The sequence below is a fragment of the Plecotus auritus genome, assembly GCF_963455305.1.
Source record: "Plecotus auritus genome assembly, chromosome: 1".
Lineage (NCBI taxonomy): Eukaryota > Metazoa > Chordata > Mammalia > Chiroptera > Vespertilionidae > Plecotus > Plecotus auritus.
In genome coordinates this window covers 49,079,663-49,104,656 of record NC_137770.1, presented here as the reverse complement: position 1 = coordinate 49,104,656, position 24,994 = coordinate 49,079,663, and the positions used below count along the sequence as shown (strand labels likewise).

At 39.1% G+C, this 24,994-nt stretch overlaps 2 protein-coding genes across 2 annotated transcripts in view; one reads left to right on the top strand and one right to left on the bottom strand.

The window, feature by feature from the left end:
• Positions 1-1,188: 1,188 nt before the first annotated feature.
• RPL4 (ribosomal protein L4) lies at positions 1,189-6,526 on the bottom strand. The gene is made up of 10 exons (XM_080664556.1): positions 6,246-6,526; positions 4,575-4,746; positions 4,276-4,382; positions 3,783-3,921; positions 3,222-3,346; positions 2,610-2,739; positions 2,187-2,343; positions 1,812-1,895; positions 1,591-1,711; positions 1,189-1,507 (listed from the first exon to the last, which is right to left on the bottom strand). Exons 1-10 carry the CDS (start codon positions 6,246-6,248, stop codon positions 1,277-1,279), a joined length of 1,269 nt encoding a protein of 422 aa, XP_080520682.1. The 5' UTR covers positions 6,249-6,526; the 3' UTR covers positions 1,189-1,276.
• A 246-nt stretch (positions 6,527-6,772) lies between these two features.
• The window catches only part of ZWILCH (zwilch kinetochore protein), a 41,649-nt gene continuing 23,427 nt past the window's right edge, over positions 6,773-24,994 (top strand). The window contains exons 1-8 of the mRNA XM_080663845.1: positions 6,773-6,873; positions 9,893-9,944; positions 12,517-12,612; positions 15,963-16,081; positions 17,785-17,984; positions 18,511-18,581; positions 18,891-19,046; positions 21,201-21,272. Of these exons, the coding sequence (XP_080519971.1) occupies positions 6,821-6,873; positions 9,893-9,944; positions 12,517-12,612; positions 15,963-16,081; positions 17,785-17,984; positions 18,511-18,581; positions 18,891-19,046; positions 21,201-21,272 (819 nt within the window). The 5' untranslated portion in view covers positions 6,773-6,820. The remainder of the gene's footprint in view (positions 6,874-9,892; positions 9,945-12,516; positions 12,613-15,962; positions 16,082-17,784; positions 17,985-18,510; positions 18,582-18,890; positions 19,047-21,200; positions 21,273-24,994) is intronic.

The window sequence follows — 24,994 nt, the reverse complement described above, 5'->3', positions numbered from 1 at the left end:
CTCTCCCTAAAAATCAATGGAAAAATATCCTCCGTGAGGATTAACAAAAGCACAAGTAGCGCCCTAGCGTTGACCAATACACGAAAAGGTCTTGGGTTGGATTCAGGTTAGGACATACGTAGGTTGCTGTTTAATCCCCCGTTGGGTGCTTATGCAAGGCAATCCATCCATGTTTCTCAAATTGATAAACATCGTAGGGTTAGCATTAACAAAGTAATAAAGCTCTAGTGTCCAGTTGTAAATGCTTCAGGTGGGACAGTACTCCCACTTCCAATGTGATGTTTCAGTGAAGTGGTTAATGAAAATGCACAAATCCTACAAATGCATCTTTTAAGGCAGGGACTAACATTACCGGAATTCAGCACAGGCACAGGTGCCCTACAGCTTCTGTAGACCAAGACTCCTGGTTAAATGTTTCCCAGTGTGTTGGTGCAAATTAGTCCATGAACATAAAGCAGCTAACAATTTGGGGGGTCGTGTCTTTAAATACTAGGGAACTATCTCTTGAACATGCAAATTGGAGTATCATACATCAACCTTGCTATGGATCTTAAGACTCCAATGGGAGAAAAAACAAGATCCAGACACAAGTCAACTCTAGAGTAGAAAGACATTCAGTGACAAACTAAAAGGTTTAGAAAAAACATGCTTGTGCATACATTTTTTTTCTGCATCATGCTTACCAATATATTCATTCCTTAGTAAAACTGAATACACAAGTGGTTCTGAAAAATACTCCCGGCACTCTCCCAAGAGCCAAATATTGAGGGTGGCAAACACCCTCCAACAGTTCTATAACGGGTTGCAACAAGAACACTTCTGAGAACATGCTTACCGCTGCACCTCAAAACATATTCTGATTCTGCCCCCTTGTGGTTACTGAAAACGTCCTAACTTGATGTAATTTTCCTAAGTGTTTTTTTTTGGTGCCCTGTGTAGAGGCATGGCTAAATTTTAACAGCATCTTTATATTTAAGACAAGTCTTTCAACCATCGCTTTCTCAAGACCTTACAAAATGGATCTTAAATCTAGATTTATGGAGCATCCCTTTTCATTCAACAGCATGGATTCTGTATAAACCCAATGCTCCATTTTAGACCAGACCAACAAATGAAAGGTTGAAATGATGGAGAACAAAATGTCAATTAGAAAATTGTAACCAAGATTCACAAAACAAATTCAACAAGTTATGTTTCTCATTGCCTTTGATCATATTTTTATTCAAAATTAGCTGTCCAAAATGATTTGACCGTTATGGAATAAACAAATTTAAGTTTATGCCACGGGCTTCTTTTCTTCTGCGGTGGGTTTCTTTTCTGCGGGCTTCTTCTCGGCTGCTGGTTTCTTGGTAGCTGCAGCCTTTTTCCCCACCAAAGGCTTCTTCTGCTTCTTAAGGCCAACAGCCTTCTTTCCTTTCTTCCCTACCACAGGCTTCTTGCCTGGAACCCCCTTCTTATCTGATTTGGCTTCTAGTGCTGCTGCTGCTTTATCCACCCGAAGCTTGTGCTGCAACAAATTAAGAAGAAAATCTAAGAATCAAATTCTCTAAAAAACGGTATCCTATATACAAAATCCAAATCATCGCTTACGTTCTTGGCCTGACGAAGAATGGTGTTCCGGCGCATGGTCTTTGCATATGGGTTTAGCTTCAACATGATTCTCAGGTTTTTCAGTGGATTCTTCTTCAGGACTCTGCGGTGAATCTTCTTGCTATAAAAAGGTAGACACTATATTAATATTTTATTTACATTAAAAATAACCAAGTATAATGAGACTGAGGCAAGAATTACTATAAATATTACAACTTTACCGTGGTGCTCGCAGGGCTCTCTGGATCTCTGGGCTTTTCAAGATTCTGCTAAGGTCCGTATTGAGCATTTTGTGCATGGGAAGGCTGAAAGAAAAACCAAGAAAATGCTGAAAATAGATGCCCAATCTTATTTCTCATGTGATTAACATGAACCTCAACAGAAGATAGTTTTAACTATTTAAAAGCTCTCCAGAATTCAAGTGAAATTTCCAACTACACTACCACTTCTCAGAGTATCTTACCATTTCAGCATATTGCATCTGTATATAAGGGGAAATAGCAACAAAGCAATCCACTATTTAGAAAACCAATTCTGAATGTAAAAATCCATAATATAAAAATCTATGTTCGATTTATGAACATAAGAACACTCACTTGTAGTTACTCTTGAGCGAGGCAGCTCTACGCCAAGTGCCATACAGCTCATCTAACTTGCGGAAAGCACTTTCAGTCCAAATGCAGAAACGGCCCACATGCCCTCCAGGTGCAAGTTTCAAAATGTTCAGTTTGCTTACATTAAGCAGAGTAATTCCTTTTAAAGGGAAAGGAGAATTAGGGGGCATATATTTAAAAAAAAGAAACATAAATCATCCTTATGGCTTATGTGCTAGATTAGATACCTTAGAACTATCATCAGCCAAGAAGTTTCAACCATTAATTGTACAGTCACTCATTCAGCCAAGAATCAGACATTCCACAAAATCATGTGTTTCAGAAACACGGACCATTAAGTGAAATCTCATCATAATAAAAGCTGAGTAAGCATGGGCAATCAAAACATGTAGGCAATACAATTACCAGGGATGTTTCTGAAGGCTTTGATGATACCGTTGTCCTCATTATAGATGATACAAGGTCCCCTGCGCTGGATACGACGACGGTTTCTCATTTTGCCCTTGCCAGCCCTCATTCGCTGAGAGGCATAGACCTACAAAGTGAGAAGCTTTAGTATTCTGATTAAGATGATCCCAGTAACAGATATTTTGTTATAAAACACCATTTTATAAATAAAACTGGGATAAAAATGACTTCTGTAACACTAAAACACAGCTACAAATGGCAGAATCCAAACCCAAGTACTGTTACCCACTGCCTAACGACATTTCCATCAATGATAGACCACATACAGACAATGGTACGCTACATTGCCTAAGTGTGTAAAATAAGCAGGCTACATACCATCTAGGTTTGTGTAAGTGCTTTATGATAGGCACATAACAAGATCACCTAACAGTGCATTTCTCAAACTGTATCCTTGTTAAACAGTACACGACTATAATATGGTTCCAGAGTTCTTGTTCTCACATCCAAGATTTATAGTTAAAACTGTCCTTCAGCAATCTTTTCAAAAAAAATTCTGACAAATTTTTGAGGACTACCAGAACCTGTAAATGTGTTCATTAAACCTACCTTTTTTATATCATTCCAGGCCTTAAGTTTCTTAAGAAGCAAAACAGCCTCCTTGGTTTTCTTGTAGCCTTCAACTTTATCTTCAACCACCAAAGGAAGTTCAGGAACTTCCTCAATACGGTGACCTGACAAAGCCAATTAACACTGACCTGGTTATCCTGAACCTTTTGAAAAATTGAGCAGCACTTTATATAACCCACAAAAGCAAAACAGTATACAAATTGCCAAATCAGAATTTCCACAAATATCATGTGTTTCAGAAACACGGACCAATGAAGTGGAATCTCATCATTTTGACAGTTAACTAGGCAACATGATGAAGTTTAAATGGCAAGTTTCTAATATGCTAAATCACTGTATTTAAAGCACTTCGCCAGTTACATAGCACTCACCAATGACTGATTTGTTAGATTGAAACAGTCAGAATTAGTATGTATCAAGAAATTTAGGCACTCTGGGATGAATAGTTTACGTTGTTATTAACATAATGGAAAGGTACAGGTGAAGAAAGGAAAAAAATGGGTATTTATTATCACTCTTACAATTCAAAATATCACAAACCTTTAGACATGACCAGTGCTGGTAAGGCTGAGGCGGCGAGAGCAGAACAGATGGCATATCGTTTCTGTGTTGTGTTTACTCTGCGGTGCCAACGGCGCCAGGTTTTGGTTGGTGCAAACATGCGGCCCCCACGACACATCTATTTTTCCCAGTTAAGAATCACATTTCTCAAATATTAGGGGGAAAAGATTGTCTTGCTCAGGAAGAATTTTCGTCACCCTTCTGAACCAGCTGACTGACAGCAGGCAACTGTCGCTGAGAGCAGAGTAGGACGCAAATTACGACATCATTGCAAGTAAAACTTTCTAATGTCCAGCACTTATTGTCTTTAGTATTTAACAAAAAATCTTCCAGATGCCAAATCTGTCTAGAGTTATCTGGATGCTATTAGTATTTTGGACAAAAATATCTTCAAACTAACATGAATAAACCAGGTCTAGCCTGCTGAATTCCATGATGGCTGACCAGTCTAGGTAGTGACCACAAAAGATACATTCCCAAAAGCACCCTGGCCAGAACGATGAGTTCCACCACCTCGGACTCTGGGAATTCGAGCCACAGCTCTGCCAGTACCCCAGGACTCGGCACTGGTTTGATGTCCTGAAATTAGAAAAGAAATAAAAGTTTTAGCTACCCAACCATACCACTGCGACTATTATGCATAGCAGCAAACAGCATCAGAATATCCAGGAAAATCATCTGATTCAGAAACACGGACCAATGGAGTGGAATTTCATCACTACTGTTTAAGCAGCTCTTAAGTATCAACTGATAAAAGATCTAAATTCATACCTGCCAATTCACTGACAGCATAGGGCTGTCTATTGTTTTTGCGCAAGTTGGTGTGAACAAAGTTCACAATATCTGGTCGAATGGGAGCCTTGAACACAGCAGGCAAATTGACATTTTTGCCAGATGTTTCCCCCTTTTCAGAGTACACAGATATCAGTGGACGAGCACACGCCTGGGAAAAAGGAAAAGGTATTTATACCAACAAGCAATGTCAGAAGCACTCTTCTTATGTGCCAACAATTCCATTAATTGCTCGGTTACAAAAACCTAGTTTGGTGGGGTAGGCATCGCTTACAGCCAAAACAAAGGCTATGTTACCAATACATCAAGTCTGTTAACTCAAAGATTATGTCTTGCTCAGGAAGAATTTTCGTCACCCTTCTGAACCAGCTGACTGACAGCAGGCAACTGTCGCTGAGAACAGAGTAGGACGCAAATTACAACATCATTGCAAGTAAAACTCTTTAAGCTGAAAGGACACTTAGAATCAAGTTCTGCCACGTATAACAGAATGGTTTATCATTAAACTTTCTAACCAAGGTTTACAAAGCAAAATGTTCAAAAGTATATTTTAACGTTTGAAAATGTTAAAACCACTAAACTCTTTCACCCCAGATGTTAACAAATCTTGTCTACCACAACTCTACTCTTCCAACTGTTTCATCCTTGTCCGCTTCATCCCATTCTAAACACATCTTCCAAATTTTACTAGGGTAAAAACACTGGTGGTTACTTTTTGCTCCACCTTTTCCAAAGACTTATCACCTGAAAATAAAACTTAAGGTTGACAATATGCTCAGCCTCATCTCCCATCTTCTCTTCAGAGTAATCATCACTCTCCTGAGTCTTCTCCCTAAAGATGCTCTTAGCATGCTTCCTCACCTCCTTTAAAGGTCCCACCTTTCTCGGATCACTGTTTAAACCCAACTCCTGCCTCCTTCCCAATTCCTTATGTCCACAGCACTCACTACCACCAATCGTTACTGTGTATTTTACACCTATCTCAATCACGATCCAAACATCATACCGATAGGTTTTCGTTATGTGGGTTTTTTTGCCCATTTTGTTCACTGAACTCCCCATGGCCCAGAACATTACATAGTATATATAAAAACATTCTTTGTGGAAACGCGGTACATTTAATATTCGCCGTACAACGAGCTGGCTGAAAGCGAAAACATTTAGGGGATACCAAGTAGGAAAAACTAATTTTTAAGAGGATCAGAAAGCTTATGATAGTGGCGATTCTTAAGGCGAACATATGGGAATTCAGAACACTAATTCTCTTAACAAAATCTCTCTCATAAGACGGAATGTTCCTTACTAATCAGCACCTGGAGATATGGGGCCTAAAGTTGACTCTCTCACCACCATCAGTCTTAGGACCCAACAACTTCCAAGTCTTCCGCAGAGCTCGTGCTTTCTAAAAACAAGAAAAGCTAGAATGCCAAAAGTCCTCTGCGTCTGAGAACCCCGCGCCGGAGGCCCACGTTGCCTCTAAGATGGCTGCCCTAGAGCCGCACTACACAACTCCCTGCAACACACAGACGCATTTGGTCCTCATCTCCTTTCCCTTGCGTTCCCTCCTGAAAACTTATGCTCAGAACCCCCAATCCATTCCTGCCAGGCCCGACAGCAGGGGAAAGTCCGACCGAGAAAACTTCCACTCACCATGGCGGAGAGAGAAGGCCACGCTCCTCTCTACCCGGCGGCTCCCACAGGAAAAGGAAGTGCCTAGCACTCCCTCGTTCTATATGTCACCTTCAATTCATTCCCCACCCGGCTCCGCCTCAGGGCCAATCCAGAGACATAAATATCTCTCTGCCACTCTGAAAAAATAAAAATAGCATGCTATTTGTTAATCTTAGTCAAATTACGGTATCTATTGACTTCTAGAGTCAACAATTGCATTTAGAAAGGAGGGACTCCTTTTGGCAGAATAATTCCGAAGTAGGCGTGGCCAAATCTCGCGAGATGAGGTGTCTTCCTTTCAACTACTGTAACGTATTTTAATTTTTTCTTAGGGAAATGAAAAGTTATTGGGGAACTTAAAATAAAAAAGAAAAGCTATTGGGAAGGAGAAAACCGCTGTGTGCTTGAAAGCAAGAATTTAACTTGTAAACTAACGGGACCTGTGGTGGGCGGTGGAAGTAGTCCCGGCGGGGGCGGGGTCTGGACGCCGGGCTTCGGCCTCCCGCGCGAAGTTTGGTTTGGAGGCCTTGGATCCGGTGTTAGACTGAGGCGGGATGTGGTCGCGAATAAACCGGGCTGCCGAGGAGTTTTACACGCGTCTCCTGCAGTGAGTTGTAGGTCCTGCTATTGGCTAGGTTGCGAGGACAGCTTTACTCCCTCGGGGTATCTCTATACCCCCCCAAACCTCTTGCCGCAGCCATGGGGACTGGCGCCTTGTCAGTTCTGGGTGGCGCCTATGTTAGACTAAGCTTTCCTGGGCTCCGGGGGTTATCTGCCCCAGTGTGGCCCTGTAGTGTAGTTTAGGAGAAAATATCTGAACGTTATCGATCGTGGTGGGAAGTGACACATTTTCCAAGAGGCCCCTTATTCATTCTGATAATGCACACACCTTGCAGTAAGGTGGAGGCACTTTCCTGTATGTGGAAAACTAGATGTTGGCATCCTTCACCTGTTGAAAGCCTTGCTGGTGTGAAACGTACTGCTATGTAGCCTATTCAAGATAGTTATCATATGAGCCACAGTTATGATAACGTGTTGGTGTGTTGGCTTTTTAAAGTACTTTTATTTCATTGTGCTCTAAGATTGCATTTTATTCTTTTTAAAAAATATTTTTTTCATTTATTTCGGAGAGAGGATCATTGATCGGCTGCCTCCTCCACGCCCCCTACTGGGGGTTGAGCCCGTAACCTGGGCATGTGCCCTGACAGGGGAATTGAACCCTGACCTCCTGGTTTATAGATCCGCGCTCAACAATTGAGCCACACCGGCCGGGGGCATTTTATCCTTATAGTGAAGTAACAGTACCAAAGGGGATTCCGTCTAGGCCTGCATCCGACCTAAAAACTGAATCCAGTAGCCCTCACATTTGAGCGTGCATCAGAGTCACCCGGAGGGTTGTCAAAACCGATTGCTGGGCCCCATCTCCAGGGTTTCTTATTTAGTAGGTCCGGGTGGGGCCGACAAATTTGCCTTTCTAACAAATTACAGGTGAAGCCGATGCTGCTGGCCTGACACACTTTGAGAACCACTGGTATAATCTCACCCCTTGTTTTCTAAATTCTATACATTTTCATTGTTTATTGCTTTTTTCTGCTTACAAAAGTGGTTATTCTTGTCAATTTTTTGATCATTATAGAAAGAACACTAGCTTTTTAAAACTAACAATGCCTTGGATAGCTTCCAGTATGAGCCCCTATAGATCTCTTTGTTTTTATTAACGGCTATATAATATTTCATTCTGTGGTTTGAGAAATGTACACATGCTTGAGAAATTATTGCTGAATGATTGACTGTCATCTCTGAGTTGTACATTAAAGACATCTTTACGTCACAGTATTGTCCAAATGGCAAAAGTGAATCAGTCTCAAGCTTATATTTCCCGTTTTATTTCAGTAAATCATAGAGTAGATCAAATAATAAATGGTATCCTGAAACAATTCCATTGGGCTCCTTTAGGACACTAACAATTCTTTCCTCACTCTGGCCAGTGTGACTCGGTTGGTTGTGTGTCCTGTGCACTGAAGTGTTGCCGGTTTGATTCCTGGTCTGGGCACATGCTTAATGATTCTCTCTCATCACTGTGGGGGGGTGCAGGAGGCAGCCGAGGATCCATGTCTCGCTCTCAAATTGATGTTTCTCTCTCTCTCTTCCTCTTCCTTTTTCTCTGTAAAAATAAATTAAAAATCTTAACAAAAGATTCTTTCCTCTTTCAGTGTACAGCTGGCTGATGTGCATTTTGGTATATTAATGGTTTATAGTTTTACATGCTTTGAGATCGCTATTTTAAAATTCTCTTGACTGATTGACGAAAACATTTTTTTATTATTTTTTATTTTTTTATTTTTATTTTTTTAAATATAGTTTATTGATTTCCACAGAGAGGAAGGGGAAGGGATAGAGAGTTAGAAACATCAATCAGCTGCCTCCTGCACACCCCCCACTGGGGATGTGCCCGCGACCAAGGTACATGCCCTTGACTGGAATCGAACCCGGGACCCCTCAGTCCGCAGGCCGACGCTCCATCCACTGAGCCAAACCGGCTAGGGCTGAAAACATTTTTTTATTACAAAAATATAAAAAACCCTGGCCGGCTTGACTCAGTGGTTAGAGTGTTAACTGAGCCCAAACGGTCATGGGTTCAATTCCTGGTCAAAGGCACGAACCTGGGTTGCAGGTTTGATTCCCCAGCCCTGGTTGGGGTGCATGCAGGAGGCAACCAATCGATGTATCTCTCACATCAATGTCTGTGGGTCTGCCTGTCTCTTTCCCCACTTCCTCCCTCCCTTCCACTCTCCAAATATCAATGGACAAAATATTCTCTGGTGAGGAATAACAAAACAAAAAAAGTTAAATTCTCTTGACTGAAATGATAGAGTTTTGTGCTTACATTGTTATTTTATTATTTTTTTTGTTTTGTTAATCCAAAAATTTCCATTGATTTTTAGAGAGAGTGGGAGAGGGAAAGAGAAACATTGATGTGAGAGAGACACATTGATTGGTTGCCTCCTACATGTGATGAGACCTGGCCGGGTATCTAGCCTGCAACTGAGGTATATGCCCTAGACTGGAATTGAACCTGAAACCCTTCAGTCTGCAGGCCGATGCTCTAACCATTGAGCAACCAGCTGGAGCTAATGTGATTAAATTTACTAATACTTTGTAAATTTTTTTGTAACAGCTCATAAAATTAGAGGGAGGATAGATGTTTCCATTTTAGCTGTAGAAATTTAAGGCTTGGGTCCCTTAAAATAACTTTTCTGTGGTGGCCCACTGATTCATTGGCAGATCAGAATCCAGTCATTTTTACTTCCCAAAAGTCATGTGGTAAATTACATTTTAATAGTAACTAGTCATGTATTTTTAAAAAGAGTAGAGCTGCCTCCTAAAAGCACTTGTGCCCAATTGTGGGCAGCCGTCTATTAATCTCTACTATAACTCTTTTTTCTATTTCTTCTTAACCTAATTCTCTTTTCTGCTTTTTCCCCCTCTTCCCAACTATGCCTTAAGGCTGCCATGACTACTTTGCATTTTGCTGTTCTCACTGTTGTCACACATGATGACTAATTCTTGAGTTGAAATGACAGAATTCTGTAACTCTATTTTTCACATGTGGTTCTGCATCACAGGGAATTTGATGAAGAAAAGAAAGGAATCTGTAAAGACGCATTTTTCTATGAGGTATGAAAAATTTATTTGGTTTTTAAACACAACTCAATAATCCTAAAATTGTGTTTTAAAAGTTGAGTTTATTGAAGTTAATTTAAGTAGAGTAAATTTCATCCTTGTAGAGTACAGTTCTAGGAGTTTTCTAAATGCATTCAGTCATATAACCACCCCTATCAAGATATAGAACATTTCTGTCACCTCCAAAAATTTCCTCATGTCCCTTTATAGTCAACCCTCTCTCCTGTTCCCAGTGCCTGGCAACCACTAATCTGTTTTCTATCTTGTTTTCTGTCTTCTCTTTTGCCTTTTCCATAATTTCATGTAAATAAAATCATACAATATGTAGCCTTTGGGGTTTGACTTCTACCAGTGAGTATAATGCATTTTGGATTCATCTTTGTTATTGTGTGTATTAGTAGTCCATTCCTTTATATTGCAGAACAGCTTTCCATTGTGTGGATGCACTACAGTTTGGTTATCCATTTACCACTTAGATTGTGTCTAGTTTTTGATAGTTATGAGTAAAGCTGCTATAAATATGTATTGATTTATTAAGCACCTAATATATGCCAACCATTCTATAAGTAAACTCCCCATAGTAACGAGTAAAGTAAGGTAAATTACGTACTAAAAGACAAATTAGCTGGGGAGAAATAGTCATAAGTGATAAGGGTTAATATCCATATATAAAAAATATATTTAAAACTCGTTAAAATCAGTTAAGAAAAAAGACAACTATAATAGAAGGACACAAATAAGTAATCACAGGGAAAAAATGCCAATGTAGGCATCTTACACTATCTGAATTCTCACTAACCAAACTCAGAAATTCAGTATATCCAGGTAAATGTATTAAACCCTCCCTGAATTCTTGCCACTTGATATCTATATTAGTTTCCTATGGCTACTGTAACGAAGTACCACAGATGGCTTGTTTAAAACATCAAAAATGTATTCTCTTACAGTCCTGGAGACTAGGAGTGTGAAATCAAAGTGCCTATAGGGCCATGTTCCCACTGAAGGCTCTGGGGAAGGTTCTTTCCTTGCCTCCTCCTATCTTTTGATTTCCAACAAATCCTTGGCTCTCTGAACTTGGTATCTAAATGCTTCAATAGCTAGAATAAGAAATTAAGCAGATTTAAATAATGAGAGATACTTGCCAATAATAAGCATGTTAGAGACTGTTCATCTTCATTAGTGATGAAATAAATGAAAATTAGAACAATAACAAGATACTATTTTCTTTTTTAAATTTATTTTTATTGATTTCAGAGAGGAAAGGAGTGGGGGAGAGAGATAGAAACATCAGTGATGAGAGAGAATCATTAATCATCTGCCTCCTGCATGCCTCCCACTGGGGATGGAGCTTGTAAACCAGGCATGACCGGGAATCAAACTGTGACCTCTTGGTTCATAGGTTAGCGCTCAACCACTGAGCCACACCAGCTGGGCAGGATACTATATTCTTGCTATGAGACAGTAAAAATAATGAAAATGTTCAGAAAATACTCACTGTGTTGACATAAGTGACAGGAATACAAATGTGTGGGTATGGTATATTTGAATGGCAATTTGACAATATCAAATGATTTCTTATATTCATCTTAAGAAAGTAATTCAATTTTTTTAAAAAAATATATTTTATTGATATTCTACAGAGAGGAAGGGAGAGGGATAGAGAGTCAGAAACATCGATGAGAGAGAAACATCGATCAGCTGCCTCCTGCACACCCCCTACTGGGGATGTGCCCACAACCAAGGTATATGCCCTTGACCGGAATCGAACCTGGGACCTTTCAGTCCGCAGGCCGACGCTCTATCCACTGAGCCAAACCGGTTTCGGCAGTAATTCAATTTTAATAGGGAATAACTTGAAACTACCTAAATGTCAAACAATGTGAAATTATTTATATGATGGTAGAACCATGATACTAGACAAAGAACATTTAATGGCATGGAATTTCATGGTATAAAAACTATTAGAATATCCTATTTTTATTAAACAAACTCTTATCTATATCTAAATAATAGATATATTTTAATTTAAATAGATTTATTTATATGCCTGGAAAAGAGCTGGCAAAATATGTACCAATAAGGCTAATAACAGTAATGATTACCCTGGCTAGTAGAATTATAGGTGAGGTTTTAAAAATCTCGTTCAGTTATCTATTTTCAAATTTTTTTACAATAAACATGTATTGTGACTGGAATGAAAGACTATGCATTTCCTATAAACTGATAAAGTTCTATCATTAGAAAGGATAACATTTTGTAAAGGGTTAATTTTGTATATTTAACAATAAATACAATGTGAGTATAGGAAAACGTTGTCAGCGTGATCCTAAATAAAAGGCAGGGTGCATTTTAGGTGGGCCTTGAAGTATGTGTAGATATAGATGTGAACTACATTTCCTAAACAGGAAAAATAACATGGGCAAAGAGTAAATGAAATCTTTTAAAACATTAGTCTGTTCAAATTCTCCTTTCCAGTTACTTGCATGGAACTGGTCTTTATGTGTTTAAATATTTGTACAAATATTAATCGTATAAAACATTGCTTGACATTATCTGTTTTTAATAGGCTGATATCCAAGTGCAGTTGATTGGCAAAGGCCAACCAAATCCTTTGAAAAATATTCTAAATGAAAATGATATTGTATTCATCTTGGAAAAAGTGGTAAGTAGTACTTGGGCTTTGTGGTTGTTCCATTCTTGATATGCAGATTTGGTTTAATGGGAATAATCTCAAGTGTATACATTTTTTAATCAGCATTTTTTTGTTGTTAATCCTCACCTGAGGATATTTTTTCCATTGACCTCTAGAGAGAGTATAGAAGAGACAGAGTAGGGGCGGGGAGAGACAGAGAGAGAAACATTGACATGAGAGAGAGACATCAATTGGTTGCTTCTCACATGTGCCCCTACTGGGGCCTGGGAACCTGCAACTGAGGTACATGCTCTTGACCGGGAATCGAACCTGCGACCCTTTGGTCAGTGGGTCTGCGCTCTACCCATTTAGCCAAACCAGCCAGGGCAACATATTTTAAAAAGTGGATTCTAATTCTTTTAGGAATAAGTAAATACAGTGTTGTCCAATAGAAATATAATGTGAACCACATATGTAATTTAAATTTTCTGGTAACCTCATTAAAATATAAATGAGTAAAATTATCATACAGTAAAATTTACTTTTAAGAATGTTATTAATAGAAAAAAAATGTTATGAATAGAATCATACAGTATGTCTTCTTTCACTCAGTTTAATGCTTTTGAGATTCTTCCAAATTGTGTGTATATCAATGATTCATTTCTCTTAATTGTTGAGTGGTGTCTCCTGGTATGGATATACCACAGTTATTTACCCATTCACCCTTTGAAGGACATTTGGATTGTTTTCAGTGATCATGAAAAGAGTTAATATCATCATTTTTGTACAGATTTTTGTGTGCACATAACTTCTTTTTAAATTATTAATATATTTTTATTGCTTTCAGAGAGGTAAAGAGAAGGAGAGAGATAGAAACATCAATGATGAGAGAGAATCATTGATCGGCTGCCTCCTTCACACCCCCAGAGCCTCCCAACCCCAGCCTTTGCCCTGACCAAGAATTGAACTGTGACCTCCTGGTTCATAGGTCATCCCTGAACCACTGAGCCACGCCAGCCGGGCTGCACATACTTTTCTTTACAGTAAATACCCAGGAGTGGGGTTGCTGGGTCTGAATTTAGGTGTAGTAATTTTAAAACATTTAATCTAATATATCAGAAATTATAAAACCTAATTAATATAGAAATCATTAATCAGATATTTTAAGTTCTTTTTTCCATACTACGTCTTTAAAATGTGGTGCGTATTTTACACTTACATCTCAATTTGGTTTGGCCACATTTCAAGTGCTCAATAGCCACATGTGGCTAGTGGCTACTGTGTTGAACAGCACAGCATAAGTAGCTATGACATGTGGAAGTTCTACTTTAATTTTGTTAACTGTAACAAGAGGGAACTTCTTATTTTTTGTATCACTTTATAATTACAACCTTAATCCTTTTTGTTTTTATTATGGTAACTGTTTTGGCAGTTACGGTTTTTATTGAGTGGTGTTAATGGTTGCTTGGAGCAACCATTCCTTTGCTTACATCATTTCCTGAAGTAGATGGGAACAGGCTCTAAAAGAGAAAGTGGACGTTTCTTTAGAAGGAACACCTCTGTCTGCTTTAGGACCCTCATGCTGTCTGGATAGACGTTGTGGTGAATGAATTAGGAGCTCTTTATTTTAAATGCACACACAAGAAAACTCCTTTCTGAGGAGGGGAACTTCTTTGTCTTTTAAGTTAACGAATGGGTGTTATTAGTGCTTATCTATGATGGACAAATGCTTGGAGAATAATTATAGATGAATTATGTGGTTGAATTTAGACTTTTGTTATGGGGAGAATGGGAAATGTATGTATGTAGGAGCAGAGCTGAAAAAGTTAAAATAAATTATCTTGGAAATGGTAAAGATGAACAGAGGGCATTTGTGGAAATCTGGGTTAGGATTCTTGGAAGAATGCAGCTTTAAGTTATAAAGAGTTACCTGTAATTCAATGAGGCCCTGGCATTTTTGGACGAAGAACAATTAAAATGGCCTTTGTTTCTGCAAAGATGCCGGGGTTCTTGTCCCAGCATTATGAAAGGTTCAGCAATCTGGAGAAAGGCTGTGCGTAGATTCAATAAGGAGTCCAAAGACGAAAGATAGTTTTGAAAGGAATTGGGGGTCAGAGGAGCTTCAGCTACAGGAGCTAAAGACTCTCGTTCTTAGTTCTTAGTTCTCTCAGGACCCCATGCTTTTTATTAACACAAAGTGTCCTAAGGCAAGGTGGAGACATATACTTCAAAGGGTAGGGTTTATAGAAGCATTGTCAGATTGGGGAATAGCCTACAGCTGTTCAGGTGTTTGGCCAACAGGAGGCAATAACATGTAGATTAAGATGCCCTGAGCTGTCTGGCAGCAAACAATTATCCTATTCAGGTTTGAGGGAGATGCTTTTGAGCCGTTGGAACAGATGATTACATATGTGGCTCAGCCCTTGTTGAGCCCCCAAGCTTCATCAACCTTTTGATGAAACTCTTGTAATTATGACATGCTGGAACTGGCTTCCAGCAAAAGATCAGTGGAGCTTAATACATGACTATTGAAAAGTAGAGTAGAGGTAAAAATGGTATTTCTTGGGTACCTCAAGTTTAAGGAAATTTTTGGAAAGCCAGGCCTGCAAGGGAATGAAATCTGGAATCTTGCAAAAGAAATTCAAAGTTGAGGAAACATCTAGGTCTGATACCTATTAATTCTGCAGAGGATTTACTGCTAGAAGAGGCTGCCTAGATTCAAATGTTGGCTTTGCACTCAGCAGCTGTGTTATTATCCTAGGCAAGCTATTTAACCATTCACTATCTCAGTTCTTCCATCTTTAAAACAGAGTTAACAATAGTATCAGTCTCAGAGCTTTCATGAAGAATAAAAGAAAACTTAGAACAGTAACTGGGACCTAGTAATGCTCAGAAAATGTTATCTCATAATTATTGTTATTATTGGCAATACTGAGCTAGTTAAGTAGTTAAAACACATAGATATCAGAATCCTGTAACACAAAGAGCGTTGATAGCCCTAAGAGGAATAACTTTAAGGAATCTTCACATTTGGGGAATGAAGAATCTGACATAATCAGGGAATCTCCCATGTTTTTTTTCCCTTGGCATTTTGTCTTCAGCATTTTGTTCATGTTGAAACACTTTTTTCTCTAATGACATCAGATGCTTCCTTTCTTAGTAAGAACTTAGAGCAATATCTTTTGATAGGACAGTGGAAATGCTTCTTATGGCAAGATGAGTTGGTACCAAACTGGTTTGTAGCTATGATTCTTGTCATAGCCCAGTCATTTATGCTCAAAGTTTAGGAATCAGTGCATTATGTTTTAGCATAGTGAACAGTTGACTGTTATCTTTCGTGTTCTTTTACCTGGTAAATAATTTAAAAAAAAATTTTAAAGCCTTTGGAAAAGGAAGAAACAAGTCATGTTGAAGAGCTACAGTCTGAAGAAACTGCTATTTCTGATTTCTCTACTGGTGAGAATGTTGGACCACTTGCTTTACCCGTTGAGAGGGCAAGGTAAGTTTTTTCTTAGTATTGGGATAGGGAAAGGGATGGAGGGTAGGAATTTAAATTGAAGCATTCTTATAAACATTGGAAAACATACGTATTTAGCGCAGATCTCTCCCTCATTTCTTCCTCCTGCCCCTACATTTGTATACCCAACTCTCTACTGAACGTACCACTGATATCTCAGATGTGACCAAGAAGGTTGTTGAGATTGTCCTTTTCTCCAGTCTCCTGTACTGTTTGTTGTTGCTTCTTAAACGTTTTCCTTGTGTCTAATCTGGTTCCCCTCCAACCTTCCTTCCTCACTGCTGCCAAGAGAGTCTGAGCGAGTTTCTTCCCTGCTTATAAATCCCTCAGTGATTCTCATTGCCTCATGATAACATCCAGATTCCTTTTGAGTGATACATAGGAGCCTTCCTTGTCTGGTCCAGTGGTCTTCTACCTAAGGTACCGTGCCCAGTGGGCATTTGGAAATTGCAGGGGTACTTCTTGCCATCATGACGACTGCGGGGAGCTATGGGCCTGGTCCATGGATTGTAAACGTCTTGTAATGCATAGGGCTCTCCAGCCCAATGAGGAATGATCCCACCTTATTAGAAACCCTGCTGCCTCTCTCTGCCTTGCCAGTTTCACGTCCTGCTTCTTCCCTGTGTAGCCACATGCAGTTCCCTCTGCCTGGCCTCCCCCACCTCCCAAACAAAAAAATCCTAGCTATCAGGATTAAATGTTATTATTTATATTGTGTTCTCCACCCAGTGTTTGTTGGGATTTACCCATATGCTTATCATTTCTTTGCTCTCCATTTCTTCTTGCATTTCAGACCTTCCTTCTGGGATTATTGTATTTCCTTTTTGAAGTACAGTCCCTTAGAAATTCCTTTCCTGAACATCTGTTGGTAATAAATTCAGTTTTCATCTCTTTTAAAAAAAACTTAAGCCACAGTTTTGGTAACTTAATTTTGATATGCTTTCAAATTTACAGAACAGTTACAAGAATAATAGAGAAACTTCTGTATGTCCTTAACCCAGATTCAACAATTGTTTACATTTTGCTGTATCTGCTTTGTCATTCTTTCTTTTAATCCTTCTCTTCCTTTTCTTCCTCCTCCTCTCCCACTGCCACCGTCTATATAATATACACATATTGCACACACAAATTTTTTTAATGTTGGAGACATTGTACTCCTTTACCCCTATATATTTCCTGAGAACAAGTACATTATCTTGTATAACCTAGAACAATGATCAGAATCTGGAAATTTAACATTGTTATAATACTTTTATCTAATTCACAGTCCATATTCTAATTTCTTTAAGTGGCCCAATGACTATTAACTTCAAGCATCTTTGCATGTGGTTATTGGCTCCTACTTTCTTCCCTTCACCCCCAGCTTTATTGAGATATAGTTGATATATCCTACTTATTTCCTTAGCCTGAACTCACACCCTACTTCCACTCTCACTGAACCTTTACCCTCACTGTATTGAACTCCCTGCTTATAGTAGCTCTGAACCTGTCATTGTTATTTTCTGGTGTGTGAGTCTTGATCTGCCTTGTGTGCTCATCTCTCACTTCTACGTTGGGTGAAATATTTATGTGCATTTTTCACATTTTTTTTCTGGGAGATACTTCATGATATCTTTGGAGAAGAAAATTCTTGACTATGTGGCAATCTCTAACTATAATTTATTCTTTCTATTCTTATTTTCAAGGCAGTTAATTGGACTTTACACCATGGCTCACAATCCTAATATGACCCATATGAAGATTAATCGGCCAGTTACTCCCCTTCCTCCCCTTTGGGTAAGATGTGACAGTTCAGATCCTGAAGGGACCTGTTGGCTAGGAGCTGAGCTTATCACAACAAATAACAGCATTACAGGAATTGTCTTATATGCGGTCAATTGTAAAGGTGAGAGCTGGCTCTTACTACTTTTATGGGTGTGTGTATATGTTTATTTATTTGATAGTTACTGTTTTGTGGTTTTACTGAAAGTTGATATTGTTAAGAGGGAAATGCACACAATGGAATTCATGTTAGCCACCAGGAATCTAGTCTAGTGTATAACTTGTAGCATGTAGGTGATATTCCAGAAACAGATCTCCAAAAGTCTGGACAGGAGTTTATAGCTGTTTTGTTTGGGTTTCATTTTATTTGTATGGGTATATTTTTTGGAATTTTCATTAGAGGATCAAAAATTGAATATAATGACAATATAATTCCAGTTTCATAGTAGGCATACAGTTATATTTTTGATGGTAGTATTGAGCTTTGTTCCACTTTCATTCTTTTATAAACATTCCATTCAACTGTGATTTAAAACTTAATTTCAACTATTATTAGTGTTAAACTATGGTACCCTCAGAATTTGAATTTTCTAGCATTAAGATGTAATTTTGAATTGTATATTTAAATGTTTTTCTTTCATGTCCCATAGCTGATAAAAATTATTCTATAAATCTTGAAGACTTAAAAAATTCACATAAGAAAAGACATCAATTGTCTGCTGTAAGTATTTCTCTTCTCATATTATTTTCTTCAAACTGTATTGACCTGCCTTTCACTCCTAATATGACTACAACATATTTTTCTGTAGTATCAAAATGTTTGTATTTATTTTCCTCTCAGCTAATGACTAAAATTAAAATATATGCCTTCTTGCCTTTTAGCTAATCTTTGTGATTAAGAATAATTGTCTTATTTTTCCATTTGGGATAAAGTATACTACTTTTTCTTCTTTTGGGGAAAGAATCAAAGTAGTTTTGAAAATGGCCTTTGGTCATGTGAAAGCTGATGTGCTGGATGCTCTCTTTTCAGGTTACAGCCAGGGGCTTTGCCCAGTATGAGCTCTTGAAGTCCACTACCTTGGATGATACAGTCCCCACATCACAAACTACAATCACTTTGGATATTTCCTGGAGTCCTGTAGATGAGATTCTTCAAATCCCTCCACTCTCTTCCACTGCAACTCTGGTAGGAGTAAGCCCTGTTTTCTGTTGAGTTTACTCAGTGTGAGTTTACTTTTAACTTGCTTGTTGCTGGGGCTGCATGCCTCCTGTCCCAGCCCCAGCCCCAGCCCCAGCCCCAGCCCTTCCTGAGCTCTGACAGCTTCCCCCTGAAGTAGACAGAGAAGCCAGTGGAGGTTTTGCAGGTGATCTGATCTATCAATTGCCCACAGCACTGGAAGTAAATAACTTAAGAATTTTCCAGTGATTAATTGTCTTTTGAGTTAGGACTCAAGTGAAATTATCAAAGTGACATCATCTCTGCTATTCTTTTTATAGTTTGTTTGTTTTTTTCAATTACAGCTGCCATTTAAATTATATTAATTTCAGGTGTACAGCATAGTGGTTAGACATTTATATAACTTACGAGGTGATGCCCCTGGTAAGTCTAATACCCACCTGGCACCATACACAGTTATTGCAATATTATTGACTGTGTTCCCTATGCTGTACTTTACATCCCTGTCATCTCTGCTATTCTTAAAATAGAGAGTGCATGTATTGGCAATACATCAAGAATTATTATACTAGTAAGCCTTTCACCCTTTAACATTTTATGAATCTGTCTTAAGAAGTTAATTAAAATTGCTAACAAAAATATATGTACAAAGCTATTTGCAGTGATATAGCTGTGTTTCCAAACTATTAAAAACAAATAGGATAATCACTAAAATAGATTTCCATGATGAAATATTACACATTCTTTAAAAATCTTTAAAGTGTCTTTAATAATAGGAAATGCTTATTATTAAGCAGACAAAAGCAGAAAGTACAAAATTGAACATGTAGAATCTCAACTATGTTTTTAAAAAATGTGTATGCAGAAGCCTGGGTAGGGTTAATAGTGGTTCCGCAGGGTGGTGGGATTATGGATAATCATATTCTTAATGCTTTTCCTTCAATAGGAATTTACATACAACATAATTTTTTTTATTATTTTTTTTTTATTAAGGTATTATATGTGTACATATCTTACCATTGCCCCCACCCCCACCCCACTCCCATACATGCCTCACCCCCCAATGTTTTGCATCCGTTGGTTACTCTTATATACATGCTACAACATAATTTTTTTAACCCTCCTCCCCCTTTTAAAATAATACCTTCGAGTTGTAAAACTTTACCTCCAGGTAGGACAGCATACTGTTGGTTTAGTTAAAATGTGTCTAAGGAGCATATTTATTGGGGCGGCTGGGTTATCTTTGGTGTGTGGTAATGCTAAGTTTATCATTGAGTCTGGAGCTGTACTTTTATTTCTCCTACTTGTCCTTTGGAAATTCAGTAGGCGAGAGCAGGAGAGCGTGTAAGAACAGTTAGTTGTTCCATGTAGGTACAATTGTGGGTATAGAAATGGAGTTTGATGGCCTGAATTTAAGTTACTATATCAGGACAGAGGCCCAGTGCATGAAATTCGTGCACGGAGGGGGGGTTCCTCATCCCGGCCTACACCCTCTCCAATCTGGGACCCCTCGGGGGATGTCCAACTGCTGGTTTAGGCCTCTGGCAATCTGGGATGACTGGCTCCTAACCACTCACCTGCCTGCCTGCCTGCCTGCCTGCCTGATCGTCCCTAACCCCTCTGCCTGCCTGCCTGATCACCCCTAACTCCTCTGCCTGCCGGCCTAATTGCCCCTACCTTGCCCCCCTGCCGACCTGATTGCCCCTACCTTGCCCCCCTGCCTGCCTGATCACCCCTAACCTCTCTGCCTGCCTGCCTGATCGCCCCTAACTGCCCTCCCCTGCCGACCTGATCTCACCCCTAACTGCTCTCCCTTGCTGGCCTGATCTCGCCCCCAACTGCCCTCCCCTGCCAGCCTGATCACCCCTAACTGCCTCTGCCTCGGCCCTCACCACTATGGCTTTGTCCAGAAGGAAGTCAGACATCTGGAAGATGGCTGGTCAACCCGGTCTAATTAACATATTACCCTTTTATTAGTATAGATAGGCAGATCTGTGGTATCTTTGAGATGTCCTACATGAAGTTTTGCCCTACTTTTTCAATATATCAGTGCTCTATAAAATATATTTTTTAATGTGTGAGTAATTTGAAATGCAAGTAACTCTGACCCTTATGCCAAGAAGATGGGATTACCAGTGAAAACTGACTTTGAGAACTTTTTAGAATATTAAAGTGGAATCAGGAGATCCCAGAAGTCCTTTGAATCATCTTCACAGAGAACTGAAATTTCTCCTTGTGAGTATCCTTCTGGAATTTGTTACGTGCATTAAATCTCATGTTTTCATAAAAATATTTGTTAATATCATTGTTATTAGTTTTGTGTTCTTCAAAAATTGTTCCAAATGTTATATATGCTTTGGATTCTCTTTGCAATTTGGGCAGCTTAATTTTACTATGTGGTAGCGGTTCTTACATTTAAAGGGAGCATTAGTTAGATAAATAATAGCTACCATTCTTCTGCCTTTTTTTACTGGAGTGTTTGGTTTTTATTTATATGATGGATTCCTCTCTTTCCTCGTGGGTTAGATGCCAATTTATTTCAGATGCGTATGTAATCTGCTTGTTAATAACTTGGGTTTTGAATGATGCTAAAGATTAATGAGCATGTGTTTCAAGAATTTTATGTTTCAGTAATTTTGGCTCTACTCTACAAATTGAATCTCAAGGGGGTGCCTCATTTTAATGCAGTAGAAATTCCAATTGTCTTAGCCTGGCATACAAAGTCAGTTATATCCGATCATTGCCCTACCTTTTTCTTTTTTCTTTTTCTTAGCAGCTTTACTGAGATATAAGTTACATTTCATAAAACTCACTTGTTTAGTGGTTTTTAATATACTTATAGAGTTGTACAGCCATGACCATCTTTAATTTTAGATCATTTTCATCACTCCCAAAAGAAACTCTGTATGCATTTAGCAGTCACCTCTCGCCCCCATCAGCCCCTAGCAACCACCAGTGTACTTTCTGTAGTACTTTGTTCCTTTTTATTGCTGAATAGCATTCCATTGTATAGATATACCACATTTTGTTTATCCATTTATCAGCTGATGAACATTTTAGTTGTTTCTGCTTTTTGACTATTCTGAGTAATGCTGCCATGAATAGTTGCGTACATGTTTTTGTGTGACATATCTTTTCATGTCTCTTGGGTGGAATTGCTATGTCATATGGTAACTCTGATCTTTTGAGGAACTATTTTCCAAAGTGGCTGCACCACTTTACATTCCTACCAGCAGTGTATGAGGCTCAGTTTCTCCATATCCTTGCCAACACTTGATATTTTCTGCTTTTGTTTTTGTTCATAGTCATCCTAGTGGAGATGAAGTAGTATCTTGTTATGTAGTATTGCCCTGATGGCTAAGGACATTTAGTATATTTTCATGTTCCTATTGGTGCCTACTTATTTCTTTAGCTTAATCTAACACCCTACTTCCGCTCCCACTGAACCCCCAACCCTCGCTATATTGACTTCCCTGCTTGTAGTAGCTTGATCCTGTCACACTTTGTCACTTTCTGGTGTGTGTGTGTTGATCCGGTATGCCTTTCCACCTCTTTTCTGGGTGAGCTCTCTGGGACATCTTTTGCTTAGGATGATTGCACTGACCACTCAGAATGGCTTATGGTACCTGTGCTTTGTGCTGCTATAGAACTTCACACACACCTCTTGTTAGAGTGATTATCGATCACAGTGATTTGTTTACTTATCTCTCTTCCTTACTGGACTTCAGTGCCAGGTTCCCTGCTGTACCTTCAGCATCTAGTGTAGTATCAAGCATTCTAAATACATTTCGGTCATATTATTTTTGTGTAAAACTTGGTACTTTTTCTACCTTTCTCACTTTTCTTCTTAAAAGCTCCTCTTCCAAGATCATTACTATGGTCTGCCATCATACTTCTACCCTCATGTCTCTGCCCTTCTCTGTCCACCCTGGCAGAGAGCTTATACATTCAATGATTTGACTAATGCCTTTATGAAGGAGCTCCAGATAGCTTCTTTCCCTTTTTCTTTTTAATCCTCACCCGAGAATATGTTTTATTAATTTTTAGAAAGAGAGGAAGAGAGAGAGAAACATTAATCAGTAGTAGTCTCTCGTGCATGCCTTGATCAGGGATTGAACCCATAACCAAGGTATGTGCCCTGACCAGGAATTGAACCCGCAACCTTTTGGTGTACAGGATGATGCTCTAACCAACTGAGCCACCCAGCTAGGGCCAGATCCCTTCTTTAAGCTGATACTAATTCCCATCTTTCCTACTTCCACCAAATTATTTCTAACTTGAGTACAGGGCTGTTGCCTCAAACTCAGTACAGTTTATCCAAAATGAAACATGAAACCTTCTTCAGACTAGATCGAATATCAGACTAGAAACCTGTATATGATCCCACCATTCCTTCATTTCTCTTATACATTGACCCTTGAACAATGTGGGGGTTAGGGGGAAGTACCCCCTGCATGGTTAGCAATTCATGTATAACTTTTTACCCCCACAAAACTTAACTGCTAATAGCCTTCTGTTAACTGGAAGCCTTACTGATAACATAAACTGTTGATTAACACATTTTTTTAATGTTAAATATATTATACTATATTCTTATAATAAAGTAAGCTAGAGAAAAGAAAATTTTTAGAAAATCATAAGGAAGAAAATATACTTTTACTGTATTTATTGGGGGGGAAATCTGCATATACTAGTAAGTGGACCCATGCAGTTCAAACCCATATTGTTCACTGGTCAGCTGTGTTTTACTTTATGGTAAGAACTGTTCCTACCACCACCACTTACTACCACAGCTGGGAGCTGCCACTCTACTGTGTGTCAGACGTGGTGCTAGATCAGGGGTGGGCAAACTTTTTGACTCGAGGGCCACAATGGGTTCTTAAACTGGACCGGAGGGCCGGAACAAAAGCATGGATGGAGTGTTTGTGTGAACTAATATAAATTCAAAGTAAGCATCATTACATAAAAGGGTACAGTCTTTTTTATTTTTATTTCAATAGTTTTATTCATTTCAAACATTTTAACAAGAAGAATGTAAACACTAATTATTATAATTTGAAACTTCAAAAAATGGAGGAATCATAGCACAATAACATACCTTATATTGAAGATGGCAAAGGCAAAATAAAATTGCCTAACAAAGGAAAGGTACAAAAGCCTTTCAAATTAAACTTAAATATAATAAAATAATTTAAAACTAAAACAAATAGAAAAGAACAAAATGTGTAAACAGTAAATTAAACATTTTCTTTAGTGCAACTTCCAAATTATGCCCGGGACGTAGATGTAGATGGCAATGTAGACTGGGTTGAAAGGTTTTTGGTCTTTAAAACATCAACTTCAGTGGGAACAGTGTTGTTGGTCTCCTTTTTAGCTAATGCTCTGATACTGTGCTCTCCAGGGGCGTGTCTCCCTATATCACCAGGATAACGTGTCTACGCATTCCCAGGGTGATGTCGGGGGACGTGTCCGTGGGCATTACAAGGAGCCTCTGGAAGATTGAGAGGTTGTTCCTTCTACTGAATGGGCGGATATAAATCCGCCCACTCAGAAGAAGGAGCTGTGGCCGTGTTTCCCGACATTGCCATGTTAACACTGCTGCTGGTGAAGGAGCGGAGGGGAGAGCAAGAGAACCCTCCGCCCTTTCGCTCTTTCGGCTCCACCGGCCAGATAGAACAGCCGGCCAGATAGAACAGCCGAACGGGCCGGATCCGGCCCGCGGGCGGTAGTTTGCCCACGGCTGTGTTAGATGGTTTAGTTATTTTGCCTGAGGCATCAGCAACTGGTAAGTGGGAGAGCTGGGTCAAAACTCATTCAAATACATGTCTGTCTAACTTGAAAGTCCATGCTTTGTGGCCCTGGCCAGGCAGTTCAGTTGGTTAGAGCATCATCCCAATATACCAAGGTTGTAGATTTGATTCCCAGTGAGGGCACATACAAAAATCAACCAGTGACTC